The sequence below is a fragment of the Electrona antarctica genome, assembly GCF_951216825.1.
Source record: "Electrona antarctica genome assembly, chromosome: 2".
Lineage (NCBI taxonomy): Eukaryota > Metazoa > Chordata > Actinopteri > Myctophiformes > Myctophidae > Electrona > Electrona antarctica.
Window position 1 is genome coordinate 25599143 of NC_136807.1, and position 26770 is coordinate 25625912.

Consider the following 26770-nt stretch of genomic DNA (forward strand, 5'->3'; position numbering starts at 1 on the left):
ACAAGCGTAATGCTTTATTGGGTCGTCCACTCACAGACGGTGAGTCTGTGAGTCAACAGTCTTTGTATTGAGTGCTTGAAATGTACTGTAATTCTGCAAACTGTTAATAAATATTTCAATCAATCAATCAATCACACATTGTGACTTAGGCTTTTCTTCTTTTTTGCCTAAGAAGTCATATACCCCAGAAACAATTTGGTTGCTTGTAGATTGGCTATTTTTGAATTGTCAAAGTATAATGTGGTAAAGTGGTCAAACTGTTCCTCATTTTGGTGGAGTAAAGTGGTTAAAACTGTGCCTCATGTTAGTGGGGTAAGAAATGTCTGTGGTGCCGCTGAATGCTGATTAGGGCTATAGAAGTTTGCAAAACAATCTCCGGCCCCGGCTTTCGGCCTGGCAGAGATAATGAAAACAACAATCAACAAAATACTTGTACTACTAGTTGTAATACTTTATTGAATGCAATGCGTCATATTTTATGACGTTTTAGTTCACTTCTTGGTTACTTCTTGGATTGAAGAAACTATTCAGCAACCTCTTTTCCCTGTGAAAAGATGAATACATTTAGACTATATTCAACACAAATCTTAGTTAAATCTCAGTTAATGATAAGCAACATAATGTGCCTTCATATTGCATTATGTATTTACCTTGGAGTCACGACTTTTAGCTCTCATCTTGTTGACCTGGGATTCAGCAATGTCTGCACGCTCCTCTGCCTCCTCTAGCTCATGCTGAATCTTCCTGCACTTGGTCAGGTGAGAGTTGGCTGCTTCCTCCTACAATATGATAGAGATAGTTCAAAGCCTCAATATTCAAAAAAAGCATCTTGCAATAAGAGGCTGTGTGCATGCAGCGTGACATCATCATACCCGGTTATGCGGGAACGCCCGTCGCCTACTGAGTGGCAAAAGACAACCTTCTGGCCTTGACAGCCCATACATCCAAAATTTCCAAACAGAAAAGTCTGACCTATCGGATTATATTAAACAACGTTAAACTCACATTGGATCTTTATGGAAAGCTTGAATTGTCCTCTGCAAAGTTTTTGTTTCATAAAAATCCACCATAGACATGTTATGATGAGCTACTTTATGTCAAGAAATTCCGTGCAGGTGATTATTTGTGTCAGAGTTTGGAAGCGCTCGTTTTCACTAATGCAACGTCCTGCTGCCTCCTGCATTATGTGCAATTTAGAAACAGATGGTACGCAATTCCGTTGAGCGATTTGATTTCCAGCGCGCGCTTCCAAATTCCAATACTGCTCAATGTTTTGCCACTCAGTCTAGAGATGAGGGGGGCGTGTCCCGGTGGAACAGTGATGCATGTGCATACTCTCTACAGTTCAAACAAGACAATTTCAGGAAATTGTAAAGTGTGGTTGCAGCTAACGCATTGGCCCGTGTTGCATGTTTTGGGTCCGACCATGGCATGTTGTCATCATTCAGCATGATTCATGTCTGAGTTCCTACTTCCTGCTCGGTACTCAGGCGGAAATGTGTCAATGGCAGCCATTTTAAAAGGCCATAGCATCCACACATGACATAATAACCTGCGTGTGCAGGGTGGCTCTATGGTGTGGCTGCCGTGCCATGCGTGTGCAGGGTGGCTCTATGGTGTGGCTGTCGTGCCATGCGTGTGCAGGGTGGCTCTATGGTGTGGCTGCCGTGCCATGCGTGTGCAGGGTGGCTCTATGGTGTGGCTGCCGTGCCATGCGTGTGCAGGGTGGCTCTATGGTGTGGCTGCCGTGCCATGCGTGTGCAGGGTGGCTCTATGGTGTGGCTGCCGTGCCATGCGTGTGCAGGGTGGCTCTATGGTGTGGCTGCCGTGCCATGCGTGTGCAGGGTGGCTCTATGGTGTGGCTGTCGTGCCATGCGTGTGCAGGGTGGCTCTATGGTGTGGCTGTCGTGCCATGCGTGTGCAGGGTGGCTCTATGGTGTGGCTGCCGTGCCATGCGTGTGCAGGGTGGCTCTATGGTGTGGCTGCCGTGGCATGCACGCCAATCTAGAGATTTGTGTGAAGACTGGAGACTTCACAGAAAGCATATCTAAATAGACAGTGAAGAAGGTGCTGTTGTAGTCCAGTAATAATGTAATTTGACCTCTAACTAATTGCAAAAAAACCAAACTCAACTGATTTTGCATCTTCAATATATCCTGAATAACAGAAAAAATGTTGCCTGGAATTGTCTGAGGGGAAAGTGTTGAAAATGGCCTGTACAGTATGGCCACCATTGACATCCTATTATAAGGCAATATTTTCTAAATTTCCTTATGCTTTAAGTAGCATGTGACATATCAAACTAGGGGGTTTTCATGATGCTGAATCCATTCCAAGCATTAGCTTTGCATAAAAACACTCATTGGGCTAAATTTGGCCATAGCAACTTGCCAAAATGTGATGATGTCAGCACATTTGAGTCATATACTGTATTCACATCATAACAGCATTATAAAAACTGATTTACGATTCCATAGTGTGGACTTTAACCCTAGCATTCATATTCTGAGCATGTCATAATATGCAAACATTCAGTGAAAATAAAGCAGATCTACAAACTTCCAATGTGTCCTGAGCTTGTATATTTTCGGCAGATAAATTGGGTTTAGAGGGAAAACACAAAAGAAGCCCTGGGGGACCCCAGTCAACGAAGCATAATGGGGCTTAAGAAAACAGGATTCCTACTGTATATGATTCCACACACACACACACACACACACACACACACACACACACACACACACACACACACACACACACACACACACACACACACACACACACACACACACACACACACACACACACACACACACACACACACACACACACACACACACACACACACACACACACACACACACACACACACTATTTGTCTTACCGCTTCCTCAGCATGTCTCTTGTAGCCTTTGACCTTCATCTGCAGTTTGTCTACCAGATCCTGAAGCCTGGCAAGATTCTTCTTGTCCTCTTCAGTCTGAAGTAACAGTATGAATTAATAACATTAGTTGTATGTTCATGCAATCTATTCATGTTGTCAATGGGATGATGGCCATTAAAGTGCACCTGTTGCATACGGTACCTGGTATGTCAGCTCCTTCACTCTCCTCTCGTACTTGCGGACACCTTTAACAGCATCCGTTCCGCCTCTCTGTGCAGCTTCGACCTCTCCCTCCAGTTCACGCACCTTCACAATTGAATTATGCACCGTGAAGTTAATGATTCTTACTTCATTGTCTATGAATATAACCTGTTATGGTTGTCACAATTATTATCGTCTAATCGCAATTATTTGAGATCATCGCAATAATTTTGTCATAACCCTCATACTCGTTTACATATTGATGGATGTTCATATATTTAAAAAAAGCAGAAGTAGCAGATCTACAAGCTTATAAGTGAAATTCTACCTTTTTTAAAGGTAAATTCATAAAAATGCAGGTAATTTTGTAGTATAGTTAAGTTATTTGTCATATCTGCCCTGTGCACTTTTCCATTTCGAAGCCTAAAAGGCAAACAGAAATGTAATTTCTATTCATAATGTTCCAATTGCCAATGCCAAAAACACAATCAAGCTGGTAATCACACTTATTTGTGTGACAACATTAATGTGACCCGTCTAACCCGTGCTGAAGAGAAGTACATCTTACCCTAGACTCCAGTTTCTGGAGCTGCTTCTTGCCTCCCTTCATAGCCAGGTTCTCAGCCTCGTCCAGACGGTGCTGCAGGTCCTTCACTGTGACCTCCAGGTTCTTCTTCATCCTCTCCAGGTGAGAGCTGGTGTCTTGCTCCTTCTTCAGCTCCTCTGCCATCATAGCAGCCTGGTGGAAAGGCATCGTTGTATTCATTGTTGATTTTGACAGCAAATTTGTATTTAGTCTTAGTCATAGTCTTTTGAGTAAAACTGTATTTAGTTTTAGCCATATTTTAGTCATCTGAAATGTTTTAGTGTTAATCTAGTTTTAGTCGAGTAATAATCATAAGACTTTAGTCAACTAAATCTACAGTCGAGTTAGTCGACTAAAATTTATTTTGGCGGGCCTTGATGGTGTCGTAATGCCTGATTTGTGGCAGCGGTGGCCGAACGGATAGCGGATCGGTCTTGATACCGGAAGGTCGCCAGTTCGAATCAGCAGTCTGACACGTTAAAATTACCACCGCTGAAGTGCCCTTGAACAAGGCATTGAACCACTACAATGAAATGTGTTCTATGAGCAGGGCCTGGCTGGAAACAAGTTCTTGAGCTTAGCCCAGATACCCTGGGTAAATATAGTAATCATTTCATTTCATTTCATTTACACTTGGTTGCATCTTGCATGCTGAAACAACCTACTGTACAACCACAACCAAGCAAAAAATGCCTTGTCTTTTCATTCTACTGGATCTCTTCTCCACTAGTGCCTCCCTAACATTTTAGTCTAGTTTATATCTGTTGACAAAATTGTCAGTATATTTATTCTTAGTTTTAGTCATTGTAGCTTAGTTTTTATTTATTTTTCGTCAGTGAAAAAAAAAAGTAGTCGACAAATGTTTTTTTGTCAACACTCAACACTGGTTGTATTGTATTGTATGTTAATGTTCTGTCAGGGCAGAAACCTATACTGTATGTCCATTCTGTTTTTTGTAGATTAATTTCTTACCTGGTCATACAGTGTCACACAAAAGCATTAAAAGTATTTAGTATTTAGTTTTAGTCCTATTTTAGTCATCTGAAATAGTTTTATTTATTCGACTAAGACTAGACGTCTTAGTCGAATAAATATCAAATTTAGTCTTAGTCGACAAAAATATTAGATTTTTTATTTTATTTTCTTTCAGCCTTTGTCTTAATGCAGTGTTCATTTTGACAGAAAATTAAATTCAGATTCAAATTCAAAATTCAAATTAAATATCACAATCTTAGTATAGTCTTAGTCAACAAAATTAACACTGAGATAAGGTTAGGACTTTCTAACTTACATCAGTGATGGCCTTCTTTGCTTTTTCCTCAGCATTCCTTGCTTCTTGAACACTGTCGTCCACTTCACCTTGGACCTGGATCAGGTCAGTCTCAAGCTTCTTCTTGGTGTTCAAAAGGCTTGTGTTCTAAAATAAACATTCAGTTGAACAATGTAAGTAACTATACACGACTGGTATGTGAATAGTTTTTACTCTAAATATTGAACGTTTTTCATTGCTTACCTGCAGTGATGGAAGGTAGGTAACATTTACTCAAGTACTGTACTTGCACTTGTAAAGACTACTTCTTCCATCAGTCCTTACCTGAGAGTGCAACAGTGCAGCACGCTCACTGGCATCCACCAGCTCTTGTTCAGCCACTTTGCGGCCTCTCTCTGTCTGTTCCAGAGCCACTCTCAGCTCATCTATCTCAGCCACCATGAGGCCATTCCTACGCTCCACCATGGCAGCTTGCTCCTTCACATCTTCTTGGCCTCTGAGAGCATCGTCAAGGTGCAGTTGGGCATCCTAAAATAAATCACATATGTGGTTGTCATGATCAGAGAGAGATACCACAATGAATGTGGCCATTCTTTCAAACTTTAAACTAGTATTAAAGAAAATGTTGGGTTATGTTTTTAAGTTAAAAAAAATAAAGCTTTTATGAGTCAATGATCCACCCCTAACACATACTACAGAATAGCCAATCAACAAGCTCACAACTTTTTGTGGAGAAAAAATTCACAAATCTTTGTCATGATAAGAGTATTTGTGACACAATTTTGAAATCTGCATTATAAGCAACACAATACAGATATACAATATCCACAATCCCTCAGCACTCTGCTCAGCTGTTGAGAATGCTCATTTGTTATTTGTCACCTGACATTAGTTTCAGTGAAAAAAAGCCTGCATATAGTGGCGGTATCGGTTGATATTGGAATCGGAAAATCGGATATCAGCATACAAGCCAATATGGGACATCCTTATAACTAATAAATATATTTTGCACCTTGAGCTGTCCCTGAACGTTCCTCAGTTGCTTCTGGGCCTCAGCAGCCTGGCGGTTAGCGTGACTCAGCTGAACCTCAATCTCGTTCAGGTCTCCCTCCATCTTCTTCTTGACCCTCATGGCATCGTTTCTGCTCCTGACCTCAGCGTCCAGAGTGCTCTGCATGGAGTCAATCACCCTCTGGCTGTTCCTCTTGATCTGCTCTATCTCTTCATCCTTCTCTGCCAGCTTCCTGTCGACCTCACCCTTGATCTGGTTGAGCTCCAGCTGGACACGTAGAATCTTGGACTCCTCGTGTTCCAGAGTACCCTAAAATGTAACACAGGATGAAAAGTAGTATGTAGAGACCGGGCCACAACAACTCTGCCAATCAGGCTCAGCTCTATTGGCACGGTAGGATGAGTGTCGGTTTTACCTCTGCTTCCTCCAGGGCTGTCTGGATCTCTATCTTCTCGGTCTCCACCTGCTTCTTGGTCTTCTCCAGCTCATGGATGTTCTTTCCAGTCTCACCAATCTGTTCAGTCAGGTCTGAGATCTCCTCTGCAGTTGATTGAAAATAAAGGTTCAATCATAACTCAATACATTTTTTTGTGTAGACTAATCCAAAATTGATCTTGAACTTTTAAAGACTTTTAAAGGCATATTCATATTCACTTTGAATAACCCAACTTTGAGGGAAAAAAGGATTAAGACCCATTTTGACCAAGCCTTGACTCAAAACAAGTCTGTATCTGCATAGTTTCAATGAGTCTCTGAACAGGTTTTATGAAACGCCCGGGCCTTGGAAAAAACATTGAAGCAAAACTGATATTGAAAGCCGTAGAGAAAAAGACTCACGTTGCAGGTTCTTGTTCTCACGCTTCATGGTCTCCAGTTGGTCCAGAGACTCCTCGTAGGAGTTCTTCATCTTAAACAACTCAGTACTGAGAGAACGAGCCTCCTTCTGAGTTCCTTCCAACTCGGCCTGGCCCTCTTCAAACTTCTGCTTCCATTCTGCCAAGACCTGCAATGACATGCATCATTCCCACTTTATGACATATATCATTTAAAATAATCGACTGCACTGTTCCCCAAACAGTGGATCAGGACACAACTGTGGGTCGCGGAACCATTTGTGTGGGTCGTGAAAATAGCCCCCTTTTTATAATTTTATCATTTTTATTTCATTACGATTTTGATGTCAAAGCACCTTATCGAAGTTCCTCTGTTTCTTGTCAAGGTTGGCAGCCAATCCGTTGGCCCTCTCCACATCAATCATGAGGTCTTCCACTTCACCCTGGAGTCTCTGTTTGGTTTTCTCCAGAGAGGCACACTTGGAATTCACAGCCTCGATTTGCTCCTCGGCTTCCTGAAGACGCTGGGCAAGCTTTTTCCTGTCAGTTTTGAATGGAATCAAATCATTGTGGGTAATATTTTGTATAGAGAGTGGGACCTGATGGTGTAAAATTGATCACTTACTTTGTATAGAGCACTGTTTTCCAGACTCTGGACCCATACGTTTTTATGGGCAAATACTCCTTTATTTTTTGTTTCCTAAATTTTGTTTTTAATTATTAATTCAAGTAGTTAAGAAATAGCTCACAACGTGTCACATCCGTTGTGAGCTTGTAGATCAGCTATTTTCCGTACTTTGGGTGTCCTGGGGAGTCATCAAATTCCCCTTTTGGGAATTTGTGGTACCTGGTATAAAACAATGATCACTTACTTTGTATGGTGTAAAACACTGATGCATGACTTACTTGGCCTCCTCCAGCTCCTCAGTACGTTGGACAGCATCAGTCTCATACTTGCTTCTCCACTGAGCCACCTCACCGTTGGCCTTGGACATTCCACGCTGCAGCTCCGCTTTCGCCTCCTGCTCCTCTTCAAACTGCTCCCTCAGGAGGTCACAGTCATGGCGAGCTGACTGCACAGCGTGTGCAAGGGCGTTCTTTGCCTGAAAAAAATAAATTTGCCCAGATAATGTCAGCTGAACATAATAACACAAAAATACAATACAAGGCCTGTTTGTAAAAGGAAAAATATAGTCCTCACCTTGACCTACAATACAAGGCCTGTTTGCAAAAGGGAAAAAATACTCCTCACCTTGACCTCCTCTTCAATGTGTCTCTTCAACTCCTCGATCTGTTGGGTGAAGGCCTGCTTGCCTCTGGTGAGCTGTGAGACGAGAACTTCTTTCTCCTCCAGTTGACGAGCAAACTCACCTAGTTAGAAATTAACTCACATAGTTAGAATATTAAAAGTCCATAGACTTGGCTGCGACATGACATCACAAGTGAAAGCCAGACTTTGAAGGGGCTGGTGCCCCTCAAAAAAGTTTTGTTGGATACATATTCGTAAAAGGTCTGAGATAACTGTTAATCAATTCATCATGTCTAAATATGGAATTTGACATTATGACATTTGACAAACCATGGAAAGTAGACTTTACAAAGTGTTAACTTAATACTGTTCTCTATGACCAGTGTAAATGACATGTGTTGCACTGTGAGGCAACGGGGGGACGTTTATGAAGGGGGGACCGGAAGGGGGGAAACCGGATGTTGTGATACTGTGTGGCTGTTGTGAAGTTGGTATGGCGTGGTGCCGACAATAAAGTTGTGCTGAGAAACTAGTTGTTTTATTCGAGTAACAAAGAACATTTACCGTTTTCTGTCAACAGTCTTGCTCTCTGAGCTCCAACATCATGTATCTGGCGAACATTCTCATCATTCTTTGACTTGAGTTCACTAAGTTGGTCCTCAAGGGTGCGGCAAATCTTCTCAAGATTTCCCTGTTAATTAACAATGAATATATTCAATTAATGTGTGACCTACATTTTGTCACCATCTTAAATAAAACAAAAATTTATCCAAAAACGTTCTAACAATTAAATAATTAATGACGATTTAATTTAAAATAACACTGTCAGTTATCAAGTTATGTCAGGGGTTCTCAATGTTTTTGGCTGGGGACCCCCGAAAATACCCCGGGGCGGGGCGCCCCCCTCCCCACCACCAACACAAATAGACCGCTACAATATCCTTCATAATAGAGAAAATACATCATAACAAAACAGATATAAAACCAGATAGAAACCAGATATAATCATTAAGGAAAGTTTATGCAGGCACTAGTAGCCTACTATGTAAACTCTAAATTTCCATCTTCCAGCCATTCAGTTGCAAAACAAATTTTAAAAAAAAATCCCTGTTTCTTTCATTTTTTTGAAAATAATTTGGGGACCCCCCAAAATAATGTCGGGACCCCCCGAGGGGTCGTGACCCCCAGGTTGAGAACCCCTGAGTTATGTAACGTAATAGGATTAAATAGAATTAAATAGGATTAAACGGCCCAGCCAAAGTCACACTCTTGAGGCCATTTTACAAAAACAAAAAGAGGCGGGATCAGCATGATCTTTTTCAATTAGGGCTTGGCGATTTTACCAGAGGTGGCCAGTATCATGAGGAGCTGACTTCGGCCAAAAAATAATTTTCCTCAAAAAAATGACTTAGGCCATTAGTTTAAGAAGGTGGCATTTGTTATGTAATGTTCATTTTTATAGTAGTTCAATATTCTACAAATTTCTCTCAATTGGCAAACTATTTGTTTGGAAATCTCAAGAATTATCCACAGACCTACCTTTGCCTTAGCAACACTCTCCATGTTGCTGGACAGGTCATCAATCTCCATCTTGTATTCACTCTTCTCCTTCTCCAGTTTCTGCTTGACACGCTGGAGGTTGTCGATCTGCTCGCCCAGCTCCGCCACGCTGTCGGCCTGCTTCTTACGGAGAGCAGAGGCGGTGGCCTCGTGCTGCAGGGTGGACTCTTCGAGGTCACGACGCAGCTTTTGGAACTCAGCCTCGCGCTTCTTGTTCATCTCGATTTGAGCGGCGGTGGCTCCGCCGGCCTCCTCCAGCCTCTCGCTGATCTCCTCCAGTTCCCTGGAGAGGTCGGCTCTCTGCTTCTCCACCTTGGCACGAGCAGCGCGCTCTGCCTCGATCTCTTCCTCCAGTTCTTCAATACGAGCCTTTTCAAATGAATATCAGATTTACAAGTGGAAATCATCATTTACTCATCATTATTATTAGAAGATTTTTAACCACCCTTGTGTCCCTAGTTTGGTCATGTCATAATAGGCATCTAATAGCACATCTACAAGCTGTGCTGTGATGTGTTTGAGCTTGTAGATCATAGGGGTGTCAAACTCATTTCGGAATGAGCATTGGGCGGAAGGTGATTTGATGAGGGTTGCGACCAGTGGCAACCATGCACGTGTCAGTCTATCATTGTGTGTAATACCCGAGTGGATCAGAGAAGGCCCCTACTACTGTGTGCCCATGTGTACGCCTGCGATGAGCTGCACTGGTGAAATAGAAATGCAATGAAGTGCTGTTTAATTTGTGTGATTTTTTTAGGCTGGTTTAGGATCAGATAAGCTATCAGTTAAGCTATGCAATGCATGCATAGCATACCATACTGCAAGACAAGGCAGCTGCAGCCTGCCATGCCTCCCTGCCAGCCAGGCTGATTTGAATCGAAAACACTGATATACAATCATGGATTCCTCATCGGGTCTTTAACATTTCTGAAATAATCAGATCTCTGAACAAATCAGGTCCATCAGAAAAGAAAGCCGGAACGGCTTGGACTTGGACACCGGTCCACTCAGGCTCGGTGCAGTCATTTGAAAGAAATCTCGGAACCGGAATCGGATCAAATTTTACAGGTCTATTTATGTTTTTTGGTCTATATATGTTCGGGTCCATTTTCTTGGAAGTTCTACTACTTCTATACTGCATATCCCTTGCTCGGTAAGGAAAAGGAAAAACACGTTCAGCTGTAAAAATGGTGGTCCTTTTACCTATCCAGTTTAGGTGGTTAAACTTTGGATTTGAAAGAAATATTACATACCTGGAGTTCTTTGATCTTCTTCTGCAGCTGAGCCCCCAAAGATTGTTCATCTTCAATCTTACTCAGAAGCTGGCTCACTTCAAAGTCCTTCCTGTGTAGTACAGTAAATGGTATGTTAGTGTCATTCTGCAGTTTGGTTTTCTCCATGGCATTTCATACTGTTATTATTATTATAATCATTATTAATATGTGGTAGTAGTAGCAGTAGTGGTTACAGCAAAAACGCTGTTATTCTGTATAAACTTTGCGACGTCATGATGTGACGTCATGTGGGTCAATACATCATCATCATACTGTACTCAGCGAGATGCTCAAGGGAAATTGCAACCACATTATACACAACCGCATTATATTTTTGGAAGCGGTGATGCCAGTGGTGAGCGCACCTCATGGCGCACTCTGCTTGCACACAAGTATAGGCCATACATGGCCTACTTGTGTGCAAGGCACCAGTTGGCACTCGAGAGAGAGTGCATTTCTAGTTATTATTGTGTTACACATTACTTCTTTATCTTCTCGTCAGATTGCTGTTTGTCGTTCTCCAGATCCATGATGGATTCCTGGGCCAGTTTCAGATCACCCTCCAGCTTTCTCTTGGTTCTCTCCAGGTCCATGCGGAGCTTCTTCTCTTGCTCCAGAGAACCCTCCAACTGCAAAATGATGAAAACAACACTGAATTATTCTGTACATCAGGGGTTCTCAAACTTTTACATTTGAAGGACCCCCCTTAACTCTGACAGTATACAAATGTCCATGTGTATACTGTCAGAATTACAGACTTGTAAGGGTTCATGTACAGTAGTGGTTCTCAAACCTTTTAGCCTGTGACCCTGTGGTGTATTATCACACCCAAAAAAAATTGATGTCCCCCCGGGGCCCAAACCGACGCGAAGCAACACGTTGTGAGCTTGTAGATCTGCTATTTTCACAATTTCTTAAGCATTTGTTTTCAAATGTATGAGCTTGTAGATCTGCTATTTTCACAATTTCTTAAGCATTTGTTTTCAAATATCTGAGCTTGTAGATCAGCTATTTTCACAATTTCTTAAACATTTGCTTTGTAATTCATGGAATTTCTTTGATTTGTGTTCATGATTATTATAGTTTTTGAGTGGTGCAACCACTCCAAGGAACAGCAATGTCCCTATGTCCCAACCTATGTGACTATGTGTCCCGATGTTTAGAGTACCAGTAGGGCCAAAGTGACTGTTGTGTTAGAAACAGAGAGAGAGAGAGAGAGAGAGAGAGAGAGAGAGAGAGATGTCTGCTAAATGCTAATTCCCCCACACAGTAACTCTGTAATTTCTCGACCGTTTCGGACACGGGGCGGCTCGCCGGAACCGGGCTGGCACCCTGGGCGCGTTCCTGTGGGTCTGGAAGTTCCGGGGACCCACCGGGGGCCCCCACACGGAGTTGCACCACTCAGTTCACACGGGTGTGATTTCTTTTTAAATCATAGCATTTTTGGGGGGATTATTATTATTATTATATATTTCTTTAATGTTTCGACATTTACTTGTGACCCATAAATATGTGTCCGTGACCCACAAATGATTGGGAAACTAGTGCCCTAAAGCTTAAAGGAATTCAGAGAGTCCCTGGACCCCACTTTGAGAACCACTGCTGACTGCTGTACATTACAACAAATGTGTTAAAAAAATCGGATTAATCCGAAAAATCTAATTCGAAAAACTCACGTCATCAACTTGCTGCTCCAGCTTGGTCTTGGCCTTGCTCAGAGTGTTGACTTTGTCCTCCTCTGCCTGCAGGTCATCCAGGGTCTGCTGATGGGCCTCCTGGAGGGCCTTCTTCTCCTTGGTCAGTTTAGCAAGACCTTCATCTTGAGAGGCCATCTCTTCCGTCAGGTTCTTCACCTGAATAAGCACAACATGAATGGATCATTATTGTATAATACATTGATAAGACAACTAGGGTTGTCCCCGACTAAGGATTTGTATAGTCGACTATGATTGGCCAAATGTTGTATAGGCTACACAAAAATAAAAAAAATAAAAAAGAGTTTGCAATAAAGAATCATTCCATTTGGGCTGTGGCTTGGGGGTGCTTAATGTCTGATTTAACATGGTTAAAACATTGGTTTCTCCCAATAAATCATGATATATCCTATTTTTGTTAATTAATACAACAAATTAGGACAACCTCTAAGTTGAATCATGCAAAAAAGTCGATTACTCAACTAATCAAGGTCAGGCCTAAAGACAACTAATAGAGTGTATAACCATGAACTTGTCCATGAAGTAAAGAGTGTATGGTCATCATCGTGTATAATCATAAACCTTGTTTTCAGTGGCGTGTTTCTCCTTCTCCACTTTGGCCAAGGTGAGCTCCAGGTCGTCGATGTCCTTCTTGAGCTCGGAGCATTCGTCCTCCAGCTTCCGCTTCTTGGCGGTCAACTCAGCGTTCATTTCCTCCTCGTCCTCCAGTCTCTCAGTCGTCTCTTTGAGTTTTGCCTCCAACTGGATCTTACTTTTAATAAGACCCTCACATCTCTCCTCAGCATCGGCCAGACTGTCTTCTCCCTTGTGGTCAAAAATAAATAAATAAGGAAACATGTCAGTGTAGTCACCCTGGTCCCTGGACAAGACCCGGCTGCAACAGCTCTGCCAATCGAGCTTACGGTCCTCATGCGAGAGACATGAGGGACGTTATGCGCTGCGAGGGGTGTATGAAGTGTGAGGACGGGCTCCAACTAAACCGAGGGGGTAGATTTAGTGAACCCGGACAAGAACCGGCTACAGCTTAGTGTCAATAGAGCTTGGCTCTGAGCTACAAAAACTTCCTCGCAGAAATTTCACTTACTGATGAGGCTGCCAGTGCCAGATTACTCTTCTCCTGCACCAGAGACACCATCTTTTCCTCAAGTTCTTTTTTCTTGGCCAGAGCAGTAGCCAGGTCAATTTTCATTTTTTCATAATTATCCTTCATGGCAGCCAGCTCCTTCTCAGTCTCAGCACTCTGCAGAAGAGGCTTGATTTTGTAGTACAGCTTCATCCATGGCCAGTGTTTCACATTGCAGAATGAGCGCACATTGAACTGGATGGTGAAAAGGGCTTCTCTGTGGAAAAACAGTTCCAGTAATTTAAAAAGTGTACCTTCAGAAATTGCACTAAATATCACATTAAATGATTTTTTTGTTTTTCAAAGTACCTCCTTTCCATCATCTTGACAAACTCCTTCCGCATGAGGAAACCTCTGCCCAGAGCCTGGGTCATGGTGACCAGAATAGCCAGCTTCTCATCTCGCATTTCCTCCAGCGTACCCAGCAGACCAGCTTTGAAGAACACCTGCATAGGATTTTACTTATGTAAATAATCGACTGCAAAACCAACTTTTAGTCCTCTCTCAATAACGTTAAATAAGACTGGGAGTGTGTTTACCTTGGTGTGTCCAAACTTGTACTCATCATGAGGTATTTCAATGGACCCAAGCAGCTTCTCTGACGCTTTCTTGTTGTCCATGAACTGGCCCTCGGGACACGCGGCAGCATTCAGTACTTTGTACCTGTTTTCAGTGGTGGAAAAAGTACTCGCATTGTTTTTACGTAAAAGTATCAATACTGCAATGTGGAACTGTGTCCGGAATTAAACTCCAGTAATAACATTTTCTAAATCTAATCTAAATGTGCCAAAAGTAGAAAGTACTCATTGTGCAGAATGTCCCATGTTCCAAGTTTTTTTAAACGTGTAAAATCTTTTCTACAAAATATCTACAATCTCACAATGCATCGTGATGCATTGTAAGCTTCATGTAGATCGGGTATTTTCAAATGTAGTGGAGTATAAGTAAAAGGACATACTCAAGTAAGGTATAACTATAAATACCTCAAAATTGTACTTAGGTATAGTAGGCCTATACTTGAGTAAATGTACTTAGTTTACATCACTGCCTGTTTTGCAAAGGTTCATGGTCATTTTGCAAGCCTCTCGTTAATAGGTATGGAACTAAAATATGCTGGAAAAAAGGAATGAATACCTCTGCTTGAAGTCAGCATATGGGATCCTGCTGGGGAAGCCCTTTCTACAGATTCTGATGCCCTCCAGCACACCGTTACACCTCAGCTGGTGGATGACCAGGAAGTTCTCCATCAGGCCTGTAAAGATGTTGCTTCATTATTATTCTGACAAAATAATTATACAAGTTGCATTTATACATCCTGTACCATATATACATCCTGTGTTTACCTGGAGTCTTGGACTCGTTGGGAATCAGGCAACGCACAAAGTGAGGATGAGTGCTCCTCAAATTGGTCATCAGCTTCCCCAAGTTCTCCTATTAGACATAATAGAGCCAAGTATTTCCAACACAAAACTATATTGTGCCCATTACTTACATAATGCTGATAATAATAAATACATATTCTTACCCTGAAAGCAGCCGACACAGTCATCATGGAACCACCCTTCTTCTTGCCTCCTTTCTTTGACGTATCTGTTTATCATTGTCAGAATCATGAGTGGACCATGAGTGGTTTCTTTTGACTTTAAGTATCTTAATACAATAATATAACGTATAGAATCTATATGGTACAGTATGTTAATACGATATAACTTATAGCCTACAATCTTAATCTGTTTGGTAGAGTATGTTAATACAATATAACATATACAATAAGTATGGTAGAGTATGTTAATACAATAAAACTTAAACGTATACAATCTGTATGGTGGAGTTACTGGAGTATGTTAATAGTACATACAGTACAGTTACAGTCTATACTATTCCCGGTGGCCTGCCTCCAATATTGGCCTGGCAAACCAGTGCAACAGCGCAGCGCAGAATTTCTATGCTACAAAAAATAGACCAGCCAGGCATATCAGCTGTGTTCATTGGTGAGACGGTGCCTCAGTGACAGAGCGCTGCTACAGGGACTATTTAATGTCTCAGTCACTCTGTATTTTCACGATATTGCACTTGAGGGTGTGATTTACCGTGATTATTGGCACGACAGTGACGCGGTTAGGAACGAGGTGGAAAGCATCACTGAAGTGCCAATGATCATGGTGACGCACATCCTCTCGTGTAATCTTGCTTAAATTCCTTCAGGCTCGGGAGGAGGATAGAACACAGCCAGCAGTTTAACTGTTATTACCTTCAGGCTCAGGAGGAGGATAGAACACAGACAATAATTTAACTGAAGACTTCTGGTACAGTTGCACCACAGAGTCGTTGAGAGGATCCTTATTCTTCTCAAGCCAGCCTCCAATGTTGTAGTCCACGATTCCCGCGTAGTGGCACAGGGAGAAGTGGGCTTCTGCCTTGCCTTTGGCAGGCTTGGGCTTCTCAAAGGCTTTACACTTCCCAAGATGCTGGTCGTAGAGCTTGTTCTTGAAGGTGGTGTCTGATGCCTTTGGGAACATGCACTCCTCTTCAAGGATGGAGAAGATGCCCAAGGGCTTTGTGAAGGAAACAAAAGAGAGTCACCAGTCAGTCACCACAAACACAACCTTGATGCCAATGACAAAAAACAATATTAACATCATGTGCATTAGATAAGAGCACAAAATAATTGTATACCTTCTCAATGAGCTCAATGCAGACAGCCAGGTCCATGCCAAAGTCAATGGTATCCCAGGGTATGCCCTCCTTCTTGTACTCCTCTTGTTCCAGAACAAACATGGTGTGGTTGAAGAACTGTTGCAGTTTCTCATTGGTGAAGTTGATGCACAGCTGCTCCAGGGTGTTGAACTGTAAGTGGAAATATCATTAGCCCCAGTCTCTTAACCCATTACAGGAGTAGTTCACCCAAACAAATTACTTATTTTCTATCAATTACACACCCCATGAAGTCCTGAATTCATGGAGTTTTTTGTCGCATTCCTATATGGCAATAATGTGTTGTTCGGTAGACTTGCAGAGCTACAAATGAAGTGCCCTTGAACAAGGCATTGAACCACTACGATGAAATGTTCTATAAGCAGGGCCTGGCTGGAAACAAGTTCTTGAGCTTAGCCCAGATACCCTGGGTAAATATAGTAATCATTTCATTTCATTTCATTTCTAAATCAGTAGTTCTCACAGCTTTTCGTAATTCAAAATTAATTCAACATTTTTCAAACACTTTCAAGATGTTGCCATTTAATTGAAGCTTGAAATGCGGCACGAAGTGACACGCTGTGAGCTTGTAGATATTGCTATTGCTAAGCCAACTTATAAAATCTAAAATGACACGATGCTTTCCTGGTTTTAATGTTAAAGTAATTGTGACACAAATAATTAGTCTACCACTTAAAACAAGTCCATGCTTACATCAAAGATTTCAAAACCAGCGATGTCCAGCACACCAATGTAGAAGTTTCTCGGCTGCTTGGTGTCCAGCATCTCGTTGATTCTAATGACCATCCACAAGAACATCTTCTCATAAATGGACTTAGCCAAGGCACCCACTGAGTTCATTACCTAAGGAAATAGGAAGGTTATTAGTAGGGGTGTGAATTGTTATTATATGTCTTCCAAAGAAGAACCCTCATGCATTTTCTCCCCACATATTGTATGGCCATGTGTGCACTGCAAGCATGCGCTGCGCGTACACTACATGTCTGGCAGTCTGAGCTAGACACAAGAGGAATGCCTCATACCTAAAATTAAATCTAAAATGGCCATACACCTGAACTGAAGAAAGGCACCTTTTTAGATGATATTCCCGAAGGGACTTCCCAAAACAAACTGGTCAGGCTACTACTTGGCCTCACTCCCGAACCCACCTCACCCCTGCCCACTTTGACAGGCTGGAATGGCTTAGGGTTGACGACAGAGTACAGCACCTTGCAATGGGTCTGGTCCACAAGATTCGCTACACCACCAAGATACCCATGTACCTGTCTAAATACTTCCTTAATGTCAACGAAGTCCACACCCACAACACCAGAGGGAGTTCAACAAACCATGTGCAACCCAGATTCGGCACAAACAAGGGATTAAATAAATTTCGCTCCTATGCCACCAAAATGTGGAACGCCCTACCAACAGTCATTAAGACATGCAAATCCCTTGACTCCTTCAAAACTGCTCTCAAAGGGCACCTACGGACGGCTGCAATTCGAAACTGGCCCCCGTAAAATCTGAATCCCCCACCCACCCCTGTTTCCCCTCACTGTATATGTTTCTTTTCCCTTTTTACCTCCTATGATGATTTATTTTTGACATATTCGTATGTCTCTAAATGTTTTGATGAAAATGTCAAACCTACACACATTCCCACAGTGGCAAATCTGTTAGGATCCCAAGGGGTAATTAGTAATTACCTGTCCTGTAGTACTACAAATGTGACTAATATACCTGCAGGGACGAACAAAATCATGTGGCTATATGCACTTTAAACAGGCAGGCCACAGTATCAGCCAATTCCACTATGTAGACATTGAAAAGGTGGACAAGACACCCAGAGGAGGAAATCAAGAGTACCGTCTATACTACGCAAAATGTTTTATATTCGTCATCTTAACACTAGATCCACATGGGCTGAACGAGGAGTTCAACATCAAACCATTCCTGTAACGTATAACTAGTCTTGTCTTTTTAATTCTGTATTTTTAACATTGTCTATGTATGTAATAGACTGTGTGGACTCTCTACAGCTCAGATCAGAGATTTGTTTTTTATGCATTGTGAACAGGTATTTTGTATGGGGTACGGATACGTGAAATGTATTACGCTTTTTTGTTTGTGATGTCTCTGTGCTCAGATTGAAGAAATAAAAAAACATGAATTACGGAAAAAAGAAAAGAAAAAAAGAATATGGTGAATTCATAACAATAAAATACAATAGTAACATGATCACCTGTGGCACGGTCTGGCCCTTGGTGACGTACTCGTTCCCGACTTTCACTCTGGGGTAGCAGTAAGCCTTCAGCATCTCTGCTGAGTTCAGACCCATCAGGTAGGCAATCTTGTCCGCCTCTAAAATAAGTCATACAAAATGTAGAATGTCACGTGTTGGTGAGGTCAGAACCCAAACAAACGCAGGACAGCCAGGCATGATAGTGTTCAAATCAAAACCCATTAATGGGTGTCTTAATACAGAAGACAGTTGAACAATGACAACAGACTGAAGCAGGTGACAGGATACATGACTTAACAAGAACTGACTGAGGAACAAGACATGAGGGTTGATTACAAATTGAGACACAGCTGGAGCAAACAAACATAGAAGCTTGAAAACTAGACCAGGGAACAATACATACAGTAGAAATACAAGACTCTACAATGAATGAATGACACAAATGTCTGTGACTGTGACAGTAGAATATATGAAAATACAATTCAGTATTACCACTCCTTGGCTGAAGCTCAACCTCTGTGATAATGATTAATAACTAGAAAGGTAGTGTGGTTGCAAGCCGAGAGAAATCCGCTTGGAAATTAATTCAGTCCTTATATTACATAATTGTGATGTTGCGAGGAATCCACCGGGTTTATGTTCTTGATTCATTCTGTCTTACCATTTATATTACATATTTCTGCTGCTGTCCGGAAGAAACCACCTAACTCCAAAATGTTCATTTTTCAGGAAATTAGGAAAACCTTATTTTTAAAAACAAAGCAATTCTGCCTCATCAAAGTTGGTGTTTTTACTTTATATATTGTCAATTACTTGCATGAGAGGGGGGGAGCGAGGTGGCGGAGTTAGGTGGTGGAGTTAGCTGCTTTAAGTTTAGCAGACAGTTTGAGGGTCCAATGGAGTTAAGAGTTGTTTTCCGAAGCGCGTTTTACTACTTTTCATTGCTTCAATATTTGTTTAACCAACACACAGACATAAAGGCTCTAAAACCTCAAAAATAGAGTTAGGTGGTTTCCTCCTGACAGCAACAATATTGTGATGTCATATCCCAGAACAGGTATGGACTAGTAATAATAATAATAATCAATGCGATTTCAATAGGGCTTCGCACTACTGTGCAGTGCTCGGCCGTAGACTAATAATAATAGTAATAATAATAATAATAATAGTAATAGTGATAGTGATAGTGATAGTGATAGTAATAAAGATGCAGCCCACCCTCTGTGCCGCCAGGCTCTGCCTGCTCCTCACGCTGCTTCTGATTGAACTTCATGACCCCATGATGCATCACTGCACCGGTGAACTTGTAGATGTACTGTTTCTCCTCCCCGGTGAAGCCCAGGATGTCGATAGCGTCCTGCATTCAAGAGATTGAGATTAAAACATTAGATTAACAAACAAACATCACTTTAGAAAATACATACATTGCACTTGCAGAACAACTGACTGCACACTGAATATATAACTGAATATCAGTGGTGGAAATTAACTAAGTACATTTACTTAAGTACTGTACTGTACTTAAGTACAATTTTGAGGTATTTGTACTTTACTAGAGTATTTCCAATTTCCAATACTTTTACTTACATCTACAGAGGCAAATATTGTACTTTTACTCCACTACAGTTATTTGAAACTTTAGTTTCTAGTTACTTTGAATATTATTATTACAAAACATACATTAAACACTTCAGCTGTATACATTTCGGTCATTTGAAAATAGCCGATCTACAAACTCACAATGCATTCAATGCGTGCAACACATTGTGAGCTTGTAGATCTGCTATTTTCAAAAGATTGTTTATAGATTTGAAAACTTGAAATGGGACATGCTGCCTAATGAATACTTTTACTATTATTACTTTAAGTACATTTTGATAATAATACTTGTGTACGGTTAATCGAGTACATTTTGAATACGGGACTTTTACTTGTAAGTAGTTCTATATTGCAGTATCGATACTTTTACTTAAGTAAAAAAAAGAGTACTTTTTCCATCACTGAATATAATATAACTGAATATTACTAGAAACCTGTTGTTTGTGTACTCACATCTGTGGCGTCCAGCTCCTCTTTGTCATTGATGCTGGCCACACTGATCTGACCCATGCTGCACAACGGGAAGTCATAGGGGTTGGTGGTGATCAGACACATCTCTGAAAAGGGGATTAAAAAGAAAAGGGGTGAAAATGTGTTTGTATTTATTCATTAATCAATGTAATCACTGCATCATTAGTCCATTTTCAACTTGCCAATGATCTCAGGTTTGTGACCAGTCATCATCTGATAGAAGATATGATATCCTCTCTCGGCAGGGAGCTGGTAGGTCACTCTGGACTTCTCCAGCAGATCTAGAAGAGTTGGACATAACTCAAAATCAGTTCCACTGAAAATGAGGGCACTTATAATTCCATTATCATAATGTGAATGATCATACTTACATGTCTCAATATCAGCACTGGACAGTTTACCACTATTGTTAAACCAGATTCGGATGAATTTACCCTGTTTCATAAAGCACAATTTGTAAAACAAACAAACAATACAAAAGAATCCCTCCACATTATGAAATGATTGCAGGATTTCTCATTGAATAATGATGTTGCACTTACAAAGCGAGAGGAGTTGTCATTCCTCACAGTCTTGGCATTACCATAGGCCTCCAGCAAGGGATTGGCTGCAATAATCTGATCCTCCAGTGACCCCTATAGCATGTTTTAGACATAACCACATTTAGAATTTGGTCAGAATTCTTTTAAATTGAATTGCTACATTCCATATGAATTATTTATGTTCAAAATGTACATTGTGTACAAATGAACATGTACACAAAGTGAGCTCAAATTATGGCAATGATTATGACATGATTTACAATGCAAAAAAGAGTATATAGTGTTATGATTATGAGAAGCCAAGAGGACAATACATTTGCCTTGGTCCTGTCAAGTGTGCACTTTTTAAAGCATTCTGCACTCCCATGCATGTATACAGCCTGGATGACTTCAGGAACGGTATTATCAACGAAATAGTCAATCCTGGGCAGAGCTGTGCTGCGTAAACACTGGAGAGTCGATCAAACTGTGTCTGGAACAAAGTTTGAATTGAATTGAATACCTTGATTTTTCCTGCACCGACTGGTGCATCCGCCTTCCCTCCACCACCAGAACTCGCTGCTGTTGCGAAGTACTGGATGACACGCTTGGTGTTCACAGTCTTTCCAGCACCTGATTCTCCACTGGTTATAAATGCATACATTCAGAGAAATGCAGTTTGAATGAATCCATTACAAGATTGTTTCCAAAACAGTGTGTCAGGAACCATATTTGGGTCACGGACCCAAGTTTGAAAAAATAAAAATAATAATAATAATAAAAACATCTCACATTTTCATATATTATAAACAAAAGGTGTTTCTTTAATAACTAAAATAATTCAACTCATTTGTATAAATAAAAAAGAACATTCAATATCTAGTGGAAGTATAAGTAGCAGACCTACACCCTTAGGCCTCACTCAGACCTTTACTGCATTGCTGTATGCTTGGATGAATGTTGTGTAGTGTCATGGCCGCCCCAATGCATTTCCAATGGAAGTCACATGGTTTGTAGTTCACATTTTGGACTACAAGCTTTGGGGCGGACCTGCATTGGGGCGGCCATGACACTACACAACATTCATCCAACAAGCATACAGCAATGCAGTAAAGGTCTGAGTGAGGCCTTACAATGCGGCACGAAGCGGCCCATTGTGAGCTTGTAGATCTGCTATTTTCACATTACATTGTTCTTTTTTAATGCCTAGTAGATGAGACACTTACGTGATCAAGACAGACTGATTCTCTTTATCTGTAAAATGTAAAACAACTTTTAGTTACAGTATGTATACAGCACAAAACCATTCTAGTTATATTTTTTACATTGTCCTGAGTCTGACCAGTACGTACCCATCAGCATGAACTGATAGGCGTTGTCAGAGACAGAGAAGATGTGGGGTGGAGCCTCCACACGCTTCTTGCCTCTGTAGGCATTTACAACCTCCTGGTCGTACACTGGGAGCCACTTGTAGGGATTCACAGTTGCACAAAACAAGCCAGAGTAGGTCTGAAGGGGACAAGAGAGAGAACATTAACATCATACAACATAATAAGCGAGCACGTCACTAGGGTAGGGTAACAAGTGGCATCAGATAATAACGAAGCATTTTTACACCCAATATTGTTTTGTGTTTTTCTGGGGGATTTTACTACTCTGTATTTTTTTCTTTTTCTCTTTTCTTTGCTATTGACAGAATACTGCACTGTTCTCAGAGTCAGCAGGTAGAACAATCTTACATAGATCATCCACGCTGCATAACGCTCTTTGAGGTTATACAGGACAGTGGCTTCAGTGAGGTGGGTCATCATGGCCATGTCCTCAATCTTGTCATACTTGGGAGGGTTCATAGGGGTGACATCAGACTCTTTTACAGTTCTTTCCTAAAAAAAATACAAAAATAAAAACACACAACTTCAGAATGTATTGTGATTACAGTTGTACTACGTGCCACCATTTGATTTTAGATACACCTCTTCACAGTGGTGTAAAGTAACTAAGTAGCCTACATTTACTCAAGTACTGTACTTGAGTACAATTTTGAGGTATTTACACTTTACTTGAGTATTTCCAATTTTCAGTACTTTTACTGCCAGGCTACTCCATTACATCTCAGAGGCAAATATTGTACTTTTACTCCACTACAATTATTTGAAAACTGTAGTTACTTTGTAGAAACATACATTACAAAACATCCATTAACCACTTCAGCCCTATACACTTCGGCCATTTGAAAATAGCCCATCTACAAACTCACAATGCGTTGAGATGCGACGCATTGTGAGCTTGTACTTTTACTCATTACTCATTACTCAAAAGCATTGTGCTTTTGTACTATTAAACTTTGAATTCCGGACTTTTACTTGCAACAGAGTATTTCTACATTGCAGTATTGATACTTTTACTTAAGTAAGAAATGAGAGTACGTTTTCCACCACTGACCTACCTCCTTCGTGTCGAGCACTTCAACGGTGACTTTGTCACCATCCTTCTTTAGAATTTTACACTTGAGATACAGCTCCTTAACATCAGCCATATATGCTGCAGTTTTGGCATCAAACGGTGCAGCTTGAGATTCCATCCTCTCCTTCTCTGGCTTACGGAGGTAAATGGCGGCCTTGCCATATTGCTCCATCTCCGCGTCCGTACTCATGGTGTCGGCTTTCTTCTATAACAGAAAAATAGATGGTGTTCATTGCTTTTGCTGACTTGAGATCTGACTTTTCAGGACTAGTCTAGGTTATTTTAATAGAAAGATTATAACACTCACTGTTCCCCTCTATGCAGTAACAGCTGGAATCCTTTAAGTGTGAGGGGAAAGAAACACAACATTTTGAAGAAGAAGAAGAAAATTGTTGTATTTGTCAGTACACTAAATGCAGTTTTGTGCGGTCCACAATGTACTGTGCTACATCAACAATAACAATCGATTAGTAATAGTAAAATAAATAAATAATAACAATCAAAACTAAGAGAAGAATAATACTAAAATCCTTCAGCATGTGTCCACATATCAGCATAGCAAAATAAGGTGAAAAAAATATATGAATTTGCAATGAGGCACGAGGCATATAGATGTGCAATAATTAAGGCATAATATGTAGCTTGAGCAAAACATATTATGTATATGCTATAGCAGAGAACACTAAAGCAGCAATATTGACAGTACCTAGTATGTATTCTAAAACAGCTACTCACAATAGAAGTCACATCAACATCTGTATTATGTTGTTTTTAAACTATAGCAGACATGGTAATATTCAATAGTATTCAACATTGAGCAATGCAAAAGACAAAAGTTTCTAGTGCCAAAATAACTTGAGTTTTGAACAAATTTGTACGTGTTAGTGTCATATACTGTACATGCCATTCAGTAAAAAATATATTTGCTCATATTGTGTCCAGCCTATTACTATTTATGTCATATTCTAATCTATTCTAATGCCATAATATGAATTAGGGTTACATTATTTGTTTGTCAAAGACAACTGAACAAATTAGCATCTTACATTTATTTCACCATTTAGATGACAGCTAAAATCTCACTCACCACCAAATGGTATTCTGAAATCCTCCTGCACTCAAACCATCTCACACCAGCCTTACTTATATCCAGGGCTGGCGGGAACTATAAGTAGGACATGCCTTTTAAAATGTTTTTTACCATGTTGACATGGATTTTCTGTTCATCATTTTGGTCATAAATATTTTAGATTCTATTAATATACTGTGGTATGACATTGTAATCATGTAATGTACACCAATTCCACAAAGGTACGTACCACTTGTATAAGACAATGACCTTGTCCTTGACTTCATACCAGTTGCTGTTCATAAAATACAATCGGGGTCTGGCAGGGTGTTGGGTTGCTTCTTTTGGTGGAGAGTTAAATGTTAAATGTGATCTTAATATTCAGAATATGTGTCATGTACCAAACGGACGCAAGCAAGAAGCAGAGGGACAATCACAGGTGTTAATTGGAGTCCAAGATCGGCTCGGAATTCATTTCAATCCACGCCCGTCAGCTGACACAGGGGAGCACAATGAACAAGGGGGGCACAGTGAAAATTGGCAACAAAAGTCAGTCAGTAGGAACACACTAGCTGAGGACACTAGAAGGACCACTCATCCAATGTCATTTAGACAATGCATGCACCTTGTGGTACTTATTAGCACCTCAAAGGCATTCAAAACAAAACTGTACACCTCTTAAAACAAACTGGTGTGGTAAGGTTACCATGTGGGGGGGGGGGGGGGGGTGCTATTAAGACCAGCAGAAATAAGGCTTAATTGGTCACTTTTGGCTACTCTCTACTTTTTCCCCCTGAAAGTACACCTCTGGGACAAGGGGGATAAGCTGCAATTCTACTAACAAACGAAAGTGAATATTTCTGGACTACGCCTAAGATAAGGGGCCAATACTCAATAACTCTTAGTGGAAAAATGGCAACATAAGTAATCGGAAAGGTCAAACAAAGTTTTCTATTCAGGATCTGTGTTCAGTATAGGAAACACACTGAGGACACTAGAAGGAGCTCTCATCCAATGTAATTTAGACAATGCATGCACCTCGTGATACGTATTAGCATACTCACCTCTCAAAACAAACTGGTCAGGTTACTACTACTACAGGCCTACAACAGACTGTTCACTCACGTCAAATTCAAGGAAAAGAGGGCACTGTTTTTCCTTAACTTTTTGACGATGGGTTCTCAGATTGGAAATAATACTAATAATAATACTAATAATAACTTACCTAAACCCTGCTCATTATGCTATAGGGTGGGATGGCTCATAGAGGACAGAGTAAAGCAACTTGCAATGGGCCTGGTATAAGATATGCAATAAAATGGGGATACGCATGTACCTGTCAGACTAGGCTACTTCAATAGCATAAAAGACACACAGGCACAACACCAGACTGAGACCTAATGATCTCAGCGAACCCAGTTTCAGCACAATCGCATAATGTGAATGTCCTACCTAAGAAAAAGGTCTAGGCTTATCACTTTTTCCACTCCAATGATCTGTATCTTTGCCCAGATGGCATGAGGTTGAACTAACGGTAACAAGACAACTCACCCCTTTTGCCTCTTTTGGTGAGTTGTCAGGACAACTCACCCCGAACGTGAAAACAACTCACCAGGGGTGAGATGTCTTCACTTTCAGGGGTGAGATGTCTTCACTTTCGGCCACTTTCGGGGTGAGTTGTCTTCACTTTCGGGGTGAGTTGTCTGACTGAATATGTAGCCTTTGAGCTCTTTTATATACTTTACTGAATATTGCACAATAATACTTTACTGAATATTAGAACTGTGATTGATTGATCATACATTATTATGATGTTATTTCACACTAGGGTACATTTCAGGAAATCATCATATAAAGAACTAAATAAATAAAGGGAAAAATGTATCCAGTAATGGAAAAAAGGTGTGAATTTAGAACTAATGGTTCCTATTGGATATTGAAGTAGTCTATTTTCAGAAGGAAATCATCATATAAAGAACTAAATAAATAAAGGGGAAAATG

At 40.8% G+C, this 26770-nt stretch overlaps 1 protein-coding gene and 1 pseudogene across 2 annotated transcripts in view; both read right to left on the reverse strand.

The window, feature by feature from the left end:
* LOC306932666 (myosin-3-like) overlaps positions 1-6055 on the reverse strand; it is a gene marked incomplete at both ends in the record, with an annotated part of 14748 nt that extends 8693 nt beyond the window's left edge. Inside the window, 7 exons of the mRNA XM_079514563.1 lie at positions 651-779; positions 2885-2980; positions 3086-3190; positions 3654-3824; positions 4963-5088; positions 5266-5469; positions 5954-6055. Of these exons, the coding sequence (XP_079370689.1) occupies positions 651-779; positions 2885-2980; positions 3086-3190; positions 3654-3824; positions 4963-5088; positions 5266-5469; positions 5954-6055 (933 nt within the window). The remainder of the gene's footprint in view (positions 1-650; positions 780-2884; positions 2981-3085; positions 3191-3653; positions 3825-4962; positions 5089-5265; positions 5470-5953) is intronic.
* Positions 5336-23899, reverse strand: LOC306936264 (myosin heavy chain, fast skeletal muscle-like; annotated as a pseudogene). Its single transcript, XR_013792494.1, has 33 exons — positions 23684-23899; positions 22977-23120; positions 22590-22746; positions 22464-22491; positions 21761-21881; positions 21259-21351; positions 21088-21151; positions 20899-20997; positions 20699-20802; positions 19865-20003; positions 18647-18765; positions 17116-17265; positions 16384-16554; positions 15959-16262; positions 15233-15297; positions 15051-15138; positions 14842-14959; positions 14247-14370; positions 14017-14153; positions 13669-13924; positions 13146-13388; positions 12546-12722; positions 11353-11498; positions 10849-10939; positions 9575-9964; positions 8600-8726; positions 8039-8157; positions 7693-7889; positions 7143-7326; positions 6791-6956; positions 6369-6493; positions 5954-6262; positions 5336-5469 (listed from the first exon to the last, which is right to left on the reverse strand). The product of XR_013792494.1 is annotated as a myosin heavy chain, fast skeletal muscle-like (transcript).
* Between the last annotated feature and the right edge of the window lie 2871 nt (positions 23900-26770).